The sequence below is a fragment of the Phyllobates terribilis genome, unplaced genomic scaffold (assembly GCF_046119375.1).
Source record: "Phyllobates terribilis strain yellow unplaced genomic scaffold, ASM4611937v1 Scaffold_9__5_contigs__length_417890890, whole genome shotgun sequence".
NCBI lineage: Eukaryota > Metazoa > Chordata > Amphibia > Anura > Dendrobatidae > Phyllobates > Phyllobates terribilis.
The window spans coordinates 387,490,188-387,508,998 of NW_027362769.1; the positions used below are offsets into that span (position 1 = coordinate 387,490,188).

Consider the following 18,811-nt stretch of genomic DNA (forward strand, 5'->3'; position numbering starts at 1 on the left):
ATCAACAAATTTTGCAGCATAATGTAGGGCCCAGTGTGAGAAAGCTGGGTCTCCCTCAGAGGTCATGGGTCTTCCAGCAGGACAATGACCCAAAACACACTTCCAAAAGCACTATAAAATGGTTTGAGAGAAAGTACTGGAGACTTCTAAGGTGGCCAGCAATGAGTCCAGACCTGAATCCCATAGAACACCTGTGGAGAGATCTCAAAATGGCAGTTTGGAGAAGGCACCCTTCAAATATCAGGGACCTGGAGCAGTTTGCCAAAGAAGAATGGTCTACAATTCCAGCAGAGCATTGTAAGAAACTCATTGATGGTTACCGGAAGCGGTTGTTCGCAGTTATTTTGGCTAAAGGTTGTGCAACCAAGTATTAGGCTGAGGGTGCCAATACTTTTGTCCGGCCCTTATTTGGAGTTTTGTGTGAAATGATCAATGATTTGATTTTTGCTTCATTCTCTTTTGTGTTTTTTCCTTGCAAGCAAATTAAATGAAGAGAATAATACCAAAGAATTTGTGATTGCAATCATTTTCAGGAAGAAACGGAGTATTATCTGACAGAATTGCAGGGGTGCCAATACTTTTGGCCAGCACTGTATTTACCCGAAAAAGGTGCCCATAAAACATTATTCATCTTATGATAAGCATTACCTAAAACGGCAAAGTGACACAATGATCGGGAGATTGAATCCCAACCACTCGATCCTTATGTCCCCTGATGTAGTCTATTGGTGATAGTTGGAAGCCCCCCATACAGTTCAGATGGTTGATCATGACAAAATCATCAGGTTTGGTTGACTTTTATCTAATGTGTATACGGTGTGACAAAGTCACTGGCAAAGTACTGGAGGGGAGATATGTTTCATTGAGGCTATTAGCTTCAGTGATTTGGAACCTAGAAGTTTTCTCCTGTACACTATGTGTTGAGAGGGCTTAATGGGCCATTTTAAAGTGCTGGGTTTTTGTGAACGACTGTAGTGCGGGTAGGAGGTCGTTCACCATATCTCTACCCCAGGGTTTGGTCTGGGATATAAATAGCCAGCCTGTTAATTCATTAGGTGCTCAGTGTATCTGGAGAGGCTAGCTCTAGAGAGATGAGCATGTGTTTGTAGACTGTGTGTTTTTTGGCTAACTCTGAGCTGCTGGATCCCGGCAGATGTAAGTACTGTGCTGTACATTTTCTTTTGCTTTGCTGTTATACCGGAAGCGCCGTGTTTATTTTTATGAACTCTACCTTGGTTTCATGCCATACTTTAATAAACTAATAAGAAATTTTAAGAGACAGCTTTCCTGTGTATATCTCCAAGTGCAGCCGAGTGAGGCTGACGCGCCCCCTGGGCCGTGGGGTACTCGGCAGCCGGGCCTCTGGTTGCTGGGGGGATATCACGGTGGCTGGCCCCAGGGCGGTCAGTAAAAGGGGAATAGTTTATAGGGGATTTGGGAAAGTTTGTGACGCCACCTGAGGGATGCGGCTAAGGGGGCCGCCACTACGGAGCAGTCCTCTGGAGCTGGTGTTATGGCAGCAGGGATGGTGTGGCTCTCCACAGGTAGAGCTAGCTCCAGGGCAGCGTGGGGTGTAATGGATGGTGGTGCAGGGGTGAGACGGCAGGACGGTCCCGGAGGAAAGACGGACACTCACACGGTGGTAAGCTTCAGTACCTTTACTGGTGATGCTGCAGGCACGGTCCAGGGTACTCCAGGCGAAGGGCGCACTTTTAGACTCTCCCCAGTGAGCGGGTATAGGGCCTCCTGATCCGTGGCTTTACTTGTTAAGCTTCTGACCTGCCTGGAGCTAGGCCTAGTGTTACGCTCGCGCCCGGACTGACTGGCGTGAGCGTGATTAGTGATCCCACTGTACCATGAACCGAGGAGTGCCTGGAGGGACGTAACTAAGTATCAACCCGATCCGACCAAGGTCGCACGGCGGCTTAGTCGACTCCGTGGACCAAGGAGGAACCGAGCAGAGGGACCAGGTGCGACTCCAGGTCAGACCCCAGTCACAGTTGTTGACCCCCACCGGGGAATGCAGGAACAGGCAGGTTAGACTGGCATACAGGCAGGTGGGTATTGGCAAGTACGGATGGTATGCAGACAGGTGGGTACTGGCAAGTACGGCTGGTATGCAGACAGGTGGGTACTGGCAAGCACGGCTGGTATGCAGACAGGTGGGTACTGGCAAGCACGGCTGGTATGCAGACAGGTGGGCACTGGCAAGCACAGCTGGTATGCAGACAGGGAGATACTGGCAAGCACGGCTGAAGTGCAGACAGGGAGGTACTAGCAGGTTGGATCGCAGGCTGGATAGGGTCCAGTACAGACTGGGAGACAGGTACAGAGCCGCAGATGCGGTAGACAAGCAGAGTAAAGCGAAACCGCCAGAGCGGAGGACAAGGCAGAGCAGAGAGGAACTGCTGGTGCGGTGAGCAAGCAGAGCGGAGCGAAAACCGCAGGTGCGGTGGGCAAGGCAGAGCAGAGCGAAACCGCCAGAGCGGTGGGCAAGGCAAAGCAGAGCGGAACCGCCGGAGCTGTGGACAAGGCAGAGCAGAGAGAAGCCGCCGGAGCGGTGGGCAAGGCAAAGCAGAGCGGAACCGCTGGAGCGGTGGGCAAGGCAGAGCAGAGAGAAGCCGCCAGAGCGGTGGGCAAGTCAGAGCAGAGAGAAACCGCTGGTGCGGTGAGCAAGGCAGAGCAGAGAGAAACTGCCGGAGCGGTGGGCAAGGCAGAGCAGAGAGAAGCCGCCGGAGTGGTGGGCAAGTCAGAGCAGAGAGAAACTGCTGGAGCGGTGAGCAAGGCAGAGCAGAGAGAAACTGCCGGAGCGGTGGGTAAGGCAGAACAGAGGGAAGCCGCCAGAGCGGTGGACAAGTCAGAGCAGAGAGAAACCGCCGGAGTGGTGGGTAAGGCAGAGCAGAGGGAAGCCGCCGGAGCGGTGGGCAAGTCAGAGTGGAGAGAAACCGCCAGAGCGGTGGGCAAGACAGAGCGGAGCGAAATCGCAGGTGCGGTGGACAAGGCAGAGAGGACAGGGCTCTGTTCACATGGAACAGACAGGAAAATGCAGGAAGATGGCTAGAACACAGGAGGAAGATACGGAGGAAGGGAAAAGGGACAAGCAGAACCAGATACACACAAGGTACTTCACATGAAGTAGCGAGTGGACACAAAACTCACAAACAGAAGTACAGAGACAACAAGTTGGAGTTAGGTGCAGGTTCAGATACTGCAGGAAAAGGGAAGGTACGGACATAGAGACAAACAGGTAACAGGCTAGGATACAGTTCAGACAGGAACTGCTACTGCAATGAGATACAAGAACGAGCCTGGGTATACAGCCCCCAGAGTGGCGGGAACAGACTAGAAGTCACAGGTAACAGGCCTGAGAATGCAGCCCCCAGAATGGCGGAAACAGACTAGAAATAGGACAGGACCTGGCAATTCAGTAGCAAAGACTAACTGAGCGAAGGTGTTGCTCAGGCACCTCCTACTGGGTGGGTGGAGGGGGTTTAAATATCCAGTGACTCACAGCAATAGGCTGGAGACGCATTAGGGGTGCACCCACAGCAGCTATAAGAATCAGGAAGTAACCGGGCCGCCGCCCTAAACAGTCAGTCAAGAGACATGCACATAGCATGAACTGGAGCAAGGTTTGTAGGCTGGACTGACATGTAAGATTGCGGTCTTGCATAGTGGGAGGTGGTGCACTATGCAAGCACGCCGCCAGGGATGTTACACCTAGCTTAGTTACTGTCTCTCCTTGCACCTGCTGACTTGGTGGTAGGGCCTTCTCTTTGGAGATCACTCTCCCTGGATGCTGGGGCCTCCGTGACTCCTAGCTCTGGTACTACAATAAGCATTTGGTGAACCTGGGACCTGTAGTCCTCCAGGTGTTCCGGTGGTTCCTACTGGGTGTAAAGAGTCCCTGTAGGCACGGACCCGGTGTCCGGTATATACATTGGGGTGAGCCTGGTATGCTCCTCTGCCCCCTCACTACTTCTTCCTTCTCCTCTCGCCTTCGGCCACACTCAGGCCCTCACTAGGCTTCCACACGTGCTGTAGGCCTTGGCTCGCCTAAGCACAGCAGCCAGCTTGCTGCTCTCTTCACTGCTCTCTGAGCGTCAGCACGCTCTCTGCTCAACTCTGAGCTGTGTTCCTCTCTGTCTCTGAACACTAAACTGAAACTAACTCTAGACAGAGCTGCCTGGCTCCACCCTCCCTATATATATCCCTAACGGGCTCCCTCTGCTGGTCTGAGGTGGTAGGGTGGAGGTGTGTGAATGTGTCAGGGCCTCTTGTGGAGAAGTCCATCCATGCACCCTTCTGGGTTCTGTGGCACCAATGCGCAGCAGGGCACCACAAGCCGATCTACAGTAGGTGGTGTTTTGAATGCGAGCAACGTCCCAGGAACATAGGTAGCAGCAGTGGATAAACTGCATGTCCTGGGTGAAGGCAGCCATAAGCCAGTAAGTGACGTTCAACAGCATAGAGGACCTGATTAAGCACCTTATGAAAGCCCAGAAGGAAACAAATAAGCTGCTTATGCAACAGATCCAGCAACAGCAGCAACAGATTCAGCAGCAGAAACAGCTCCAACAACAGCAGCAGCAACAAGACCAACTCCAATAACAGCAGCAGCAGCTGGAGTTGCTTGCAGAGGCAGTTTGTGAGAGCCTGGCAGGCCCTTCCCCAACTCCAGGTGATGACTCCTATGTCAAGAAGGCAGTAAGACAAGCCATGCAAAAGATGACCCCAGGTGATGATGTTGAGGCATTTTTGACTGTGTTCAAAAGGGTATCAGAGTGGGAAAACCTATTGTCGGGGCAGTGGGCGGTGGTGCTGGCACCCTATCTGACTGGCGAGCCCCAAAAGGTGTATTATGACCTGGCCTTAAAGGATGCCCAGGAATATTTAAAGTTAAAAACTGAGATATTGGCACTCTCAGGGGTGACTATCTGTTCAAGCTCAAAAGGTCCACCACTGGGCATATTGCAGTAATAGACCCCCTTGCTCCCAAATGTTCAATCTCTTGCATCTGGTACAGAAGTGGTTGCAGCCTGAGTCCTCCACCCCAGCCCAGATGGTAGAACGGATCGTAATGGACAGGTTTATTCACTCCTTCCCCAGGCCGGTGCAGACCTGGGTTGCTCAGGGGACCCCCAAAATGCAGATGACCTGGTTGGCCTAGTAGAAAGGTACCAGGTGGTTGAGAGGTCCCTAAGGAAGCTGGGGGTGTTTTATCTCAATACTGGGGTACCCAGAAGGAGCCCGAACCTCTAAAGAGGGGTAGCAGAGCCACAACTGGGGGGAGTCCAAGGTCCCAAGAGTTTGCTGAGGGGTCTCCAAAGGTCGCTGGTAAAGACTTGATCTACTGGAGATTTCACGGTCCTGGACACATAGCTGCCCTTTGTCCTATGTCCTCTGAGCAGATGGACTGCAGCTTAGGGAGGCACTGTTCGTGCTATGTCTGCAATGTGGACTATCCGCCTGGTGAGGCGGTTTCGGGATTCTTGGACTCGGGGAGTTTGGTGACTCTGGTACGGGCCACACTCCCCCACCAGTTGATCCCCGGATAAAAACATGGGCATCCGCTGTATTCACGAGGATGCCAAGGACTACCCTGTTGCCAGAGTGACTATAAAAACTGAGTCCATGAGGTCGGTGTGCTTAAGGACCTGCTACACCCGGTAATAATATGCCGGGACTTTAGCCTGTTCTGGGACTTATGGCAGAAAGTGGGGGTACCAAGTAACTCAGACAAGAGCTGGTTCCACCATGATGAATCCCCATCACAGTCGGAGGCGGATGAGTTCCCCCTGTGTGTCCTTGCCAGTGACGAGGACAAGACAATGACCCATGAGGCCGAGATTCCTGAGTTGGAGGTTTCTGGGGGGAATTTTGGGACTGCTCAAATGCAAGATCTTACATTGAAAGTTGCATTCGATTATGTTACATAGTTACATAATTTATAAAGCCGAAAAAAGACAAGCGTCCATCCAGTTCAGCCTATTTCTTGTGCACTGCAGCTATTCCGCAGCGTTGATCCAGGGGAAGGCAAAAAAAAAACCCATGCGGTATAGGCCAATTTACATCATTGAGGAAAAATTCACTTCCCGACTCCAATCTGGCAGTCCGATTAAATCCCTGGATTAATTAACTATCACTAAGCATAAGATGTAATTTTATTGTTCTCACGAAAGGCGTCCAGGCCTCTCTTGAACTCATTAAGTGAGTGGTACATCACCACTTCCTCTCCCAGAGAGTTCCAGAGTCTCACGGCTCTGACCGTAAAGAATCCCCTTCTATGCTGGTGCAGGAACCTCCTTTCCTCCTGACACATAGTGTGCCCCCTCGTCTTTGTCACCATCCTTGGTATAAACAGGTCATGGGAGAGATCTCTGTACTGCCCCCTGATGTATTTATACATGTTTATGAGGTCTCCCCTAAGCCTTCTCTTTTCCAACGTAAATAGGCCTAATTTTGACAACCTCTGTGTGTGTGATAAATGGTGTTGCTCAAGAGCCAGAGGCTGACACCAGGCTCTCATATTTCACCTTAAATGAGGAGCTGCTTTATCGGGTCAGTAAACCAAGAGGGGAAGTGATAGAGCAGTTGTTAATGCCGGGTCCCTGTAGGCATAGGGCACTAGAATTGGCCCATTCTCATGTCCTAGGTGGGCATCTGGGAGTAGACAAAACTCAAGATCGGGTCTTGCAGAGGTTCTACTGGCCTGGAAGTCACTGAAACATTGCTAATTTCTGCCGATCCTGGCCTACCTGTCAGCTAACTGCTCCAGTATCCCACTTCCGCAGTCCCCTAGTGCCGTTGCCCATTATAGAGGTCCCATTTGACCGGATTGCCATGGACCTTGTTGGGCCCTTGGTTATGTCCGCTAGGGGGCACCAATACATTGTAGTGGTGATGGACTACGCAACACAGTACCAGGAGATGGTACCATTGAGAAACTCCTCTGCCAGGAGTATAGCCTGAAAGCTAGTATATATTTTCTCCCGGATGGGCCTGCTAAAGGAGATCCAGACAGACCACAGAACTCCTTTCATGTCCAAAGTGATGAGGGGGTTGTGTAAGGCTCTCTAGATTACACAACTCAGGATGACAGTGTACCATCCGCAGACGGACGGCCTGGTGGAGAGGTTCAACAAGACCCTAAAGTCCATGCTCAAGTAGGTCATGGAAAAGGATGGCCGATACTGGGATTGCCTACTCCTATTCCTGCTATTTTTGATTAGGGAAGTTCCCCAGGCCTCTACGAGGTTCTCACCCTTCGAGCTGCTATACGGACGGGACCCTTGGGGACTTCTGGACATTGCAAAAGAGACCTGGGAAGCTGAGGTAACACCCCACCAAGCGTCATCGAGCATGTGGCGCAGATGCCGCACCGGGTAGCGAAGGTGATGCTGATTGTGAGGGAGAGCCTCCTTCAATCCCAAGAGGCCCAAGCAAGGTCGGTGAGACTGAGAAAGACTGAGAAAGTTTATCCCTGGAGACCAGGTGTTGGTTTTTATCCCCATGGTGGAATGCAAGTTCCTGGCATAGTGGCAAGGGTGATATGAGGTAGTCGAAAAGTTGAGTGAGGTCAACTACAAAGCCCACCAGCCAGGGAGAAGAAAGCCATACCAGGTATTCCACATCAACCTGCTTAAACTGTGGCGAGACAGGGAACCAGTGGAAGCTTCGTGTCTGGGGACCAATCCTGAAGCCAGGGTTGAGGATGTCACAGTGGCAGAAACATTGTCACCGGCCCAGAAGCAACAGTGCCGAGAACTGCTTCAGGGGAAGCGGGACCTGTTTTCAAAGTTACTAGGATATACGCAGGTTGTGGAGCATGAAATCCTGACGGAACTGCATGTGCGGGTGCACCTCAAGCCATATCGGATTCTCAAAGCCCGCCATGAGGTGACTATTGAGCATCGGGGTCATTGAGGAACGAAAGAGCGGCTGGTCCAGTCAAATTGTCCAGGTGCTCAGGTACTAAGGAAAATTGGCCTTCTCTACACCTGACGAATGCTTTCAGTACACCAGGATGCCGTTCGGCCTGCAGAGAGCCCCAGCTACGTTCTAGAGGGCCATGGACCGGATCCTAGTCTCTCACAAAAAGTATGCTCAGGCATACCTGGACGACATGGTGATCTTCAGCACAGATTGGGGTAGTCACCTGCAGAAGTTCCAGGCGGTACTAGATGCGCTGAGGAAGGCAGAGATTACAATAAACCCAAAGAAATGCGCCATAGGCAAAGAAGAGGCAAAATACTTGGGGTATATAGTCAGAAGGGGCAAAATCAAGCTGCAAGTAATTATGGTAGAGGCAATCCAGAATTGGCCGCAACCAGGATCCAAGAAACAGGTGCGATTTATCCCGATCTTCGCCATGATAGGCGCACCCCTGACAAGCCACCTTAACGGCTCAAAGACGTCAATGGCGAAATGGTCTTCTGAAGCAGAGATTGAGTTCCAAGAATTGAAGCTCACCCTGTGCAAGCAGCCAGTCTTGATCACACCTGACTTCAGTAAAGAATTTGTGGTCCAGATAGACGACTGAGGTCAGGTTGGGAGCCGTGATGTCCCAAGAAGTAAACGGGGAGTATCATCCCATCCTGTACTTGAGCCAAAAACTCTCTAACTGTGAGAGAAACTACACCATCGTGGAAAAAGAGTGCTTAGCCATCAAATTGGCAATTGACACCCTGAGGTGCTACCTATTAGGCCTGAAGTTCAGGCTAGTGTAAAATCATCCATCCCTGAGATGGATGAGGGAAAGAAACTGGAAGAATGCCCGGGTGACTAGGTGGCTTCCAGCTTTCCAGAAGTTTAATTTTCATGTGCAGCACAGGCTCGGGAAACTACACGGTAATACAGATGCTCTGTGTAGACTTCGCTGTTTGGTGACTGAAGGTGCCAAAACCCGCTCAGGCTTTGGGCAGAGGGGGGGATATGTGACAAAGTCACTGGTAAAGTACTGGAGGGGAGATATGTTTCACTGAGGCATTTAGCTTCAGTGATTTGAAACCTAGAAGTTTTCTACAGTGCACTACTTGTTGACAGGGGTTAAACAGCCATTTCAAAGGACTGCGTTTTTGTGGATGACCGTAGTGCTGGTGGGAGGTTGTTCACCATATCTCCACCCCAGGGTGTAGTCTGGGATATAAATAACCAGCCTGCTGAATCATTAGTTGTTCAGTGTATATGGAGAGGCTAGCTCCAGAGAGAGGAGCTTGTGTTTGTGCTAACCTGGACCGTGGTTTTTTTTTTTTGCTAACACTGAGCGGCCAGATCCCAGCAGATGTAAGGACTGTGCTGTCCATTTTCTTTTGCTGTGCTGTTATGCCAGAAGGGCCGTGTATATTTTTATGAACTGTACCTTGATTTATGCCATGCTTTAATAAACCAATAAAAAATTTAAAGAGACAGCGAGACAGTGAAAACACGTTGCAAAAACGCAACAGCGTTTTTAGCAGTTTTTTGGAGGCATTTTTGTTGAATAAAACGAAATTTATCAAATGTACTGTAGACAATGCACACATGTAATCTGTAATCCACACCTGAAAAACTCTGCAAAAAACGCAGCGAAAAAAACAGGCGTTTTAAAAGCAGAGTTTCTACTGTCAAGAGCACGTTTTGGCTGCAGAAAAAAATGCAGCAAAATTTCTGCATGGAAAATTATAGACTCACCATAGACTTGTAGCCGCCCCGTACTTTTCTTCATGGGTCTCTCCAGGGAGGGGTGCTCCACCAAACATAAATATTCTGCCCCCTGATGTGTCCACAGTTCGGGGGTGATGGTCAGACTGGCTGTACGGCTGTAGGTGTTATTGGCCGCTCTCCTGGATATTATTCTCTGGTTATCATCAGTCTCTTCATGTAACTTATCTCCATCACGTCTCATCCATTTTACAATGATGGCATCCGGGAAATACTCCGAAACATGACACTGCAGGGCGGCCGGGGAGCCATGAAGTAGACGGGGGATCTGAATCTCTTCTACAACTGGAGTCCATTTGTGATCTACAGGACAAGTAAATGTTTCAAATAATCTCATTTTGACAAAGCAAAACATTCAACCATGGATTTATTACACACACATGTAAAGATCCAGAATCCATCTTGTTTTATAAGGCCATCTTTCATATTTGCTAAAGCCAATGACAAATGTTTTACCTTCCAAGCAGCCAATATTGTTCCAAGGAGCCCATATTCCACCTTCTGCCTCTCTCTGAAAATAACATTTATTTTTATTTATTTTGCTCACTTATATAGCGCCATTAATTCCCCAGTGCTTTACAGACACCTCTTCTACTGTCCACCATGGAAGAAAAACTGGCAAAAATTGCTACATTATTGGTGACCATGTCTGGTAAGTGACAGCACTGGGCCTGATTGGTGGAGCAGCAGCACACTGACCGCACACTGACTGCTGCTGCATGAAGCAGAGCAGGGCTTGTACAGCACCGCCGGCCCTGCACAGATGCCGGGGAAGCAGCCCGGGCCCCGATGATGAGTGGGCCCCCCTGATGATCCAGGGCCTCGCACTTGCCCGGGTACGCCGGGTGCTGACGCCGGCCCTGCCTCATATATCTCTCGTATTACCTGAGTCTCTGACAGACTGCTCCAAGATTCTAATGTAACCTCAAATATCTCTTCTCTCACCTGACTCTCTGATAGACGGCTCAGGGATTCTTATATAGCCTCATATATCTCTCCTCTCACCTGAGTCTCTGATAGACAGCTCCAGGATTCTTATATAACCCCATATATCTCTCCTCTCACCTGAGTCTCTGATAGACGGCTCCAGGATTCTTATATAACTTCATATATCTCTCCTCTCCCGAGTCTCTGATAGACGGCTCCAGGATTCTTATATAATTCTCATATATCTCTCCTCTCACCTGAGTCTGTGATAGACGGCTCCGGGATTCCTATATAACCTCATATATCTCTCGCATTACCTGAGTCTCTGACAAACGGCTCCAAGATTCTTATGTAACCCCATATATCTATCCTCTCACCTGAGTCTCTGATAGACAGCTCTGGCATTCTTATATAACTCTCATATATCTCTCCTCTCACCTGAGTCTCTGATAGACGGCTCCAGGATTCTTACATAATTCTCATATATCTCTGCTCTCACCTGAGTCTCTGATAGAAAGCTCCAGGATTCTTATATAACCTCATCTATCTCTCCTCTCCCGAGTCTCTGATAGACAGCTTCAGGATTCTTATATAACTCCCATATACCTCTCCTCTCACCTCAGTCTCTGATAGACGGCTCCAGGATTCTTATATAACCCCATATATCTCTCCTCTCATCTGAGTCTCTGATAGATAGCTCCTGGATTCCTATATAACCTCATATATCTCTTCTCACACCTGAGTCTCTGATAGACGGCTCCGGTATTCTTATATAACTCCTATATATCTCTCCTCTCTACTGAGCCTGTAATAGACGGCTCCAGGATTCTTATATAATTCTCATATATCTGTCCTCTCACCTGAGTCTCTGACAGATGGCTCCAGGATTTTTATATAACCCCCATATATCTCTCCTCTCATCTGAGTCTCTGATAGAAAGCTCCAGCATTCTTATATAACCCCATATATCTCTCCTCTCACCTGAGTCTCTGATAGACGGCTCCAGGATTCTTATATAACTCCATATACCTCTCATCTCACCTGAGTTTCTGATAGACACTCCGGGATTCTTATGTACCCCCACATATCTCTCCTCTCACCTGAGTCTCTGATCGACAGCTCCAGGATTCTTATATAACCCCATATATCTCTTCTCTCACGTGATTCTCTGGTAGACAGCTCAAGGATTGTTATATAATTCTCATATATCTCTCCTCTCACCTGAGTCTCTGACAGACAGCTCGGGCATTCTTATATAACCCCCATATATCTCTCCTTCTCACCTGAGTCTCTGATAGACGGCTCCAGGATTCTTATATAACCCCATATATCTCTCCTCTCACTTGAGTTTCTGATAGACGGCTCCGGGATTCTTATATTACCCCCATATATCTCTCCTCTCACCTGAATCCCTGATAGACAGCTCCTGGATTCTTATATAACCTTAATATATCTCTCCTCTCACCTGAGTCTTTGATAGACAGCTCCAGGATTCTTATATAACCCCATATATCTCTCCTCTCACGTGAGTCTCTGATAGACAGCTCCTGGATTCCTATATAACCTCATATATCTCTTCTCTCACCTGAGTCTCTGATAGACGGCTCCGGTATTCTTATATAACCCCCATACATATCTCCTCTCACCTGAGTTCTTGATAGACAGCACCAGGATGTAACATCCCTGGCGGCGTGCTTGCATGGCTTACCATCTCCCACCATGCAAGACTGCAATCTTACCTTTCAGGCTAGGCTGCACACTTTTGCTCCAGTACCTGCTGTTTGTATGTCTCTTGTCTGCTGGCTTAGGGCATCGGCGCTGTTGCTTTCTGATTCTTAAAGCTACAGTGTGCACAGTCCTAATGCTTCCCCAGCCTATTGCTGTGAGTCACTGGATACTTAAACCCCCTCCACCCAGTAGGAGGTGCCTGAGCAACACTTTCTTACAGTCTGTTCTGTGCAATTGTGAGTTGCCAGGTCCTGTCCTGACTCTAGTCTGTCTGCCACCCTGGGCGCTGAGTACCCAGGGCCTCTACCTGAACCTGTGACTTCTAGTTAGTTTCTGCCACCCTGGGGGCTGAGTTCCCAGGCTCGTTCCTGTATCTTGTTCCTGGTTCAGATCCTGTCTGAACAGTGTCCTAATCCGTTACTTGTTTGTCTCTATGTCTGTATCTTCCCTCTTTCCTGCAGTATCTGAACCTGCACCTAACTCCAACTTGTTGTCTCTGTACTTCTGTGAGTTTTGTGTCCACTCGCTACTTCATTGCAAGTACTTTGTGTGTATCTGGTTCTGCTCGTTCTGTTTCCCTGCCTCTGTATCTAACTCCTGTGTTCCAGCTATCTTCTTGTGTTCTCCAGTCTGTTCCATGTGTACAGAGCCCTGTCCTGTGTACTGCATCTGCAGGTTTTGCTTTGCTCTGCTTCCTCACTGCACCTGCGATTTTGCTCTGCTTTGCTTGTTCACCGCATCAGCGGGTTTTGCTCTGCTTTGCTAGTTCACCGCATCTGCGGTTTTGCTCTGCTTTGCTTGTTCACCGCATCTGCGGGTTTTGCTCTGCTTTTCTTGTTCACCGCATCTGCGGTTTTTGCTCAGCTTTGCTTGTTCACCGCATCTGCGGGTTTTGCTCTGCTTTTCTTGTTCACCGCATCTGCGGTTTTTGCTCAGCTTTGCTTGTTCACCGCATCTGCGGGTTTTGCTTCGCTCTGCTTGTCTACCGCACCTGTGGCTCTGTTCCTGCATCCCAGTCTGTACTGGTCCCTATCCTGCCTACGTTCCTACTTGCCAGTACCTGTCTGCATGTCAGCCATGCCTGCCTGTGCCGACCTGTCTGCATGCCAGCTGTGCCTGCCAGTGCCCACCTGTCTGCATACCAGCCGTGCCTATCAATATCCACCTGTCTGCATACCAGCCGTGCCTGCCAGTACCCACCAGTCAATATGCCAGTTTAACCTGCCTGTTCCTGCATTCCCCGATGTGGGTCAACAGCTGTGACTGGGGTCTGACCTGGAGTCGCACCTGGTCCCTCTGCTCGGTTCCTCCTTGGTCCACGGAGTCGACTAAGCCGCCGTGCGACCTTGGTCGGATCGGGTTGATACGTAGTTACGCCCCTCCAGGCACTCCTCGGTTCATGGTACAGTGGGATCACTAATCACGCTCACGCTAGTCTGCCCGGGCGTGTGCGTAACACAGGATTCTTATTTAACTCCTATATATCTCTCCTCTCTACTGAGCCTGTAATAGATGGCTCCAGGATTCTTATATAATTCTCATATACTAGATGGTGGCCCGATTCTAATGCATCGGGTAATCTAGAATAAACATGCGGCTGACCGGGAGCCACTAAGCAGCGAAGCAGTGTTTAAATGGGTTGTGCACTACTTTTAATTAACCTCACAATGTATCCCCCCGGGGCCCCTAATGAATTTGGTCATTATGTTATGTTGTCAATCTTGCTTGTGACAACATCGCTGACGACGCACAGCCAGCACGTAATTCTCCCGCCTGCAGCCGGCTGTTGCTTCCGCTTACATCACCACTATTTGCGGCTGCAGCTGGGGGTCTGCTGTTCCGCGCACCACAGTGAATGACGGGCTGTGGCCGGGGTTATCCGTCATCGTGTCACATCCAGCATCCACAGCGCGGTCTGTCAATGTGGTTTGCATGGCTGCCTCATTCCTCTAATCCTGGTTTGTATGGCTGACTTATTTTGGATTGTACGCCTTCCTCATCTTAGCTTGTATGGCCTCCTTATCCTGGTTTTGTATGACCTACTCATTCCCCCATCTCCACAGCACAGTTCAAAAACTAAACCCTAATCCTCCCCTTGTTTCCTTTCTCTGCTCCAGCGCTGTCTGTCCTGTTTTCAGCAGCTCCTTGCAGGATGTGAGGCACAGCACGAGCTCTCAGATACTGCTGTGATTAGCTGCTGTCTGTCCTGTTTTCAGCAGCTCCTCGCAGGATGTGAGGCACAGCACGCGCTCTCAGATACTGCTGTGATTAGCTGCTGTCTGTCCTGTTTTCAGCAGCTCCTCGCAGGATGTGAGGCACAGCACGAGCTCTCAGATACTGCTGTGATTAGCTGCTGTCTGTCCTGTTTTCAGCAGCTCCTTGCAGGATGTGAGGCACAGCACGCGCTCTCAGATACTGCTGTGATTAGCTGCTGTCTGTCCTGTTTTCAGCAGCTCCTCGCAGGATGTGAGGCACAGCACGAGCTCTCAGATACTGCTGTAATTAGCTGCTGTCTGTAGATTCGCTGCTTTCCACGCCGGGACTAAGTGCGTGGAGAGGCACAAATCTGCATTCACTTTAGTAGCACATGCTGCAGATGCCGCTATGAAGATTTAAGAATAATACAAGGAATACACAAAATAATACTTTATTATTAACTGTTATTGGTTATAGAACTTAATACAACTGAACAAAATTATTAAACAGATAATCAAAATATATAAACTATTCCATGAATATGTAACAATATTTTACAATAAATCATCGGACAAAAGAAGTAAAACCCTAGAATATATTTCTTAACAATATCAACCTAAAATATTTTTGTACACGACATTTTTGGTGAATACTTTTGGACTATCTGTAAGCAACTTTCCTTGTAAATGGGTATCCAAAACTTGCACCTTGACATTGGATCTCATTTTAACTCTTGAAAATGCAACATACAGTTGTCCATGTCCAAAAACGGGCTCCGGTAAATATATGCCATCACGGTGTAGAGTTTGACCTTGTGACTTGTTTATTGTCATGGCAAATGCTGGTTTTAATGGAAACTGTCGACGTCTAAGCCTAAATGGAAGATCGGTGTCTGAAGGACATAAATCAATGCGTGGAATGAACACTTCGTCTCCTTTTGCAGATCCAGTGATCACTGTTGCTTGAATTATGTGGGAATGGAGTCCAGTAACAATAAGGCGAGTTCCATTACATAGACCATTTCTTGTATTTAGATTCCGCAGCAACATGACGATTGCTCCAACTTTAAGTTGTAGTCTGTGGGATGGCATTCCTGATGGCGTAACACTATATAAAAATTCAACTGGATAATGCTCTCGTTCATCTTCATTGTCGACATCCACCGAATCATCACTTTTGTATAATTTATACTCTCCAGGCATTCTATCCATCACACGGGAATTTAGCAGAGCTACGTCATCGTTCTTGGGACAGAGAATAGCATAGGAAGAGGCTCTCTCAACACTGCTTTGGTCGTTCACATGTATTTCAACGCGTTGTCCAAAAACATCACTTACGATGCAGTCAGTGCACAACATGTCTTCTGGTATTTAAATAATGTCTTCTCCAAGCTTATATTCATTGCTCAGTTCACCATTACCAAGTTTAAGAAGCCAGTTGCTGTACTCTGGGTCAGAAGATCGCATGTTGTTAATTAGTTGTAGTTTATTAAACTCTTTCCAAAGGTCTGACATTTTTATGGTTGACTCGATAATATTTGTTCTTGTTCCATTCGGTACAACTGGAAGGCATTGCCTAAAATCTCCGCCAAGGACAAAAACTTTACCTCCAAAAGGAATTTCATTTTTTCAGCAATATTTGTAGTCATAACTTCACGCAGAAGTCTGTCAATTAAGCTCAAAGCATATTTAGGCACCATGGTGCACTCATCAAGTATCAAAAGATTTGCACTGTTCAACTATTTTCCTGCAAATGTGTCTTGTTTGATTCTGGAAACGGAGATTTCATTGACCGGAACCGGTATCCCAAAGAGTGAATGCATAGTGCGACCTCCTCTTAAAAGGTTTGCTGCAATACCTGTTGTAGCCGATGGCAATACGACTTTTCCTAACCCTCTAACGTGATGCATTAAAACTTCATAGAGGTATGTTTTACCGCTGCCTCCAGGACCGTCAATAAAGAAACATTTTGGCGTTGGATCGGCTTGGTTTTCTATAGCGCTCACAATAGTGTCATATGCAATTCGTTGTTCTTGATTTAAGGAGTTTTTCTTCTCTGTTGCCAACAATAATTCATAAGCTTCGTCATACTCTTGAATTTGTGCAACTTGACTTGTAGGCTGTGGCAACATAAAGTCTGAAAATGTTTTTCCATGCAGTAGTAGGATATTTTGGATATCTTACATGGCATAAGATTCGCAATTGTGACAATTTCCACTTTTGTTGTGAAGACGTAAGCAGTAATCTTCAATTATATGCTCTTTGAAATTTGTCCAAAGTTGATCCGGATTTGTAGGCGGTCCAAAGACACAAATGTAGGCAAACAATTCACGAAGTTTCTTAGGCATATGTAGGGTAACTGCGTCTTCTAAAGTAAGTGTCCACATAGTATCATCCAATAGAAGTCCTAAAGCCAAAGTTGCAGCTTTAAACGTATCGTGCAATACTCCATTAACTGTTTTCAAATCTTCGTAACTTCTAGCTCCTTTGACATGCAGTAGTAACAGCCGAAGGCAATATCTTTCTTGATCCTTGACACTAACAGTATACATGCGTCCAATTATTCTGCTAAGTCCTCGTTGTCTTGGCTTCCAAATTTTATTCCAAACGTAATGCTCTGGAATCTCTCGATACAAATACTGCCTTGCGTTTTCGTCACGTTGGTTCAGCAAAAACCATTCCATTAATGTTGACGTTGTGCTTAAATTTTTGGAGACATCTTCGACTTGAGCATTTTCAAAGAAATAAAGCTGTTGTTGATTTGGTAAATGAATAGCTAAACGTATAATGGCATGGGACTGTGAATGCATTGGAAATGCAAATATTCTCCAAGCAGCTTCTGGAGCACTGACATATCTTGAGTCAACAAACCGTGATGATTCATCGTGATTGACTGTTTTTTGTTGGATTTCGACATTAGCTTTGTCATGTCCCTTGTAGATGTACTTGAAAAGATATTTAGCACTTTTTATTGAAGCGCAGATTTCAATGTTGATGTGACAGTTGTAGCGTTTTAATAAGTACGGGTTGTATGGAACTATCCATGAGTTATTTATAATCTTTTTGTTGTGTACAATGTTATCAATCAGTTGTCTCCGGTAGGATGGGTAGCCGTCCAAATCTTTAACAGTGTGCTGTCTCAACTGCTTTGGAAACCCTTTTGTACACTTTCCGTTTTCCATGCATGGACTTTTTGGATTTGCTACACCGCATGGGCCATGAACCATATTACAGATTACAATATTATACAATTCAGGATACTTTTCTTGGTTAGGAATTTCAGCCCACATTATGTTATCAATTTCGTCCTCCGTGCGAAACTTGGAATCCGCGTCTAAAATAATTAGTATATGCGCATGTGGGAGACCTCGTTTCTAAAACTCTATGACGTGTACCATTGCTACGACTGTTCCAAAAAGGCCTTTTTTGATGTCTTCTAAAAGGCTGCTCTGTTTTAGTCGAAATACGCATGCAACTAAGTCCGGCCTGTGTTCAACTTGCTGCCAGGGTTGTAGATTTTCTGTAATTTCCGGCCATTTAGGATTACAGGTCATTGTTAAAAAAATGTCAGGTCTTCCATACTTTGTTACTATTGCCATTGCATCTTGATAACACTGTTGAATGTTGCGGGGGCTACCTTCAAAGGACGACAGGAGAATTACTGTTTTTCCTATTGGAATTCCTTTTTGAATGGATTGTTTTTGCAAATGTTCTTGAAGAACGCAGTAGTCTTCAACTTTAAGTTGTTTTTAGTTATGAAATTGAGCCGATTTGCTTCAATTTTTACGTATGCGTCTACTAAGTACTGTTGTGTCAGTTTCCCACCGTTTAAAATAGGATTGAAGTAATTTCGCACAGACAGAAGAAAACTGTAGTACTGTAGTTGTGTAATTCTTCTTGAAGTTCCTTGCTGGTGTAGGTTTTCATGCCAGCCTTGATCACCGCTTGGAAAGAATAGCGGATACAGAAGAGCATCAAGGTTGCTGTGCAAAATGCTAATCCGTTGTGTTTTAGGAACGAAAGGGTTGTTTTTGTCTGGCTTAAGATGGACTAATATATCTCTTTGAAAAGGAGGCTCTCCATCATCGTTTTGAAAAACAACTGCGACCTCACTTACACGTGGTTTGTTGTAACATCGGTGATCTTGTTGACGTTCTTGTTTAATGGCCATGATAATAGAAGGCATTTCCGTCCCATTTTGTATAGCTCTCTGTTCCTCTTCAGCTTCAACGTCTTTTACCATGCAATATACGGCAGCA

The 18,811-nt window shown here is 47.3% G+C and overlaps 1 protein-coding gene across 2 annotated transcripts in view; it reads right to left on the minus strand.

The window, feature by feature from the left end:
• The window catches only part of LOC141162490 (uncharacterized), a 142,587-nt gene that overhangs the window by 12,927 nt on the left and 110,849 nt on the right, over window positions 1-18,811 (minus strand). For both annotated transcript variants that reach the window (XM_073648657.1, XM_073648658.1), the window contains exon 7: window positions 9,673-10,005. In XM_073648657.1, the coding sequence (XP_073504758.1) occupies window positions 9,673-10,005 (333 nt within the window). The remainder of the gene's footprint in view (window positions 1-9,672; window positions 10,006-18,811) is intronic.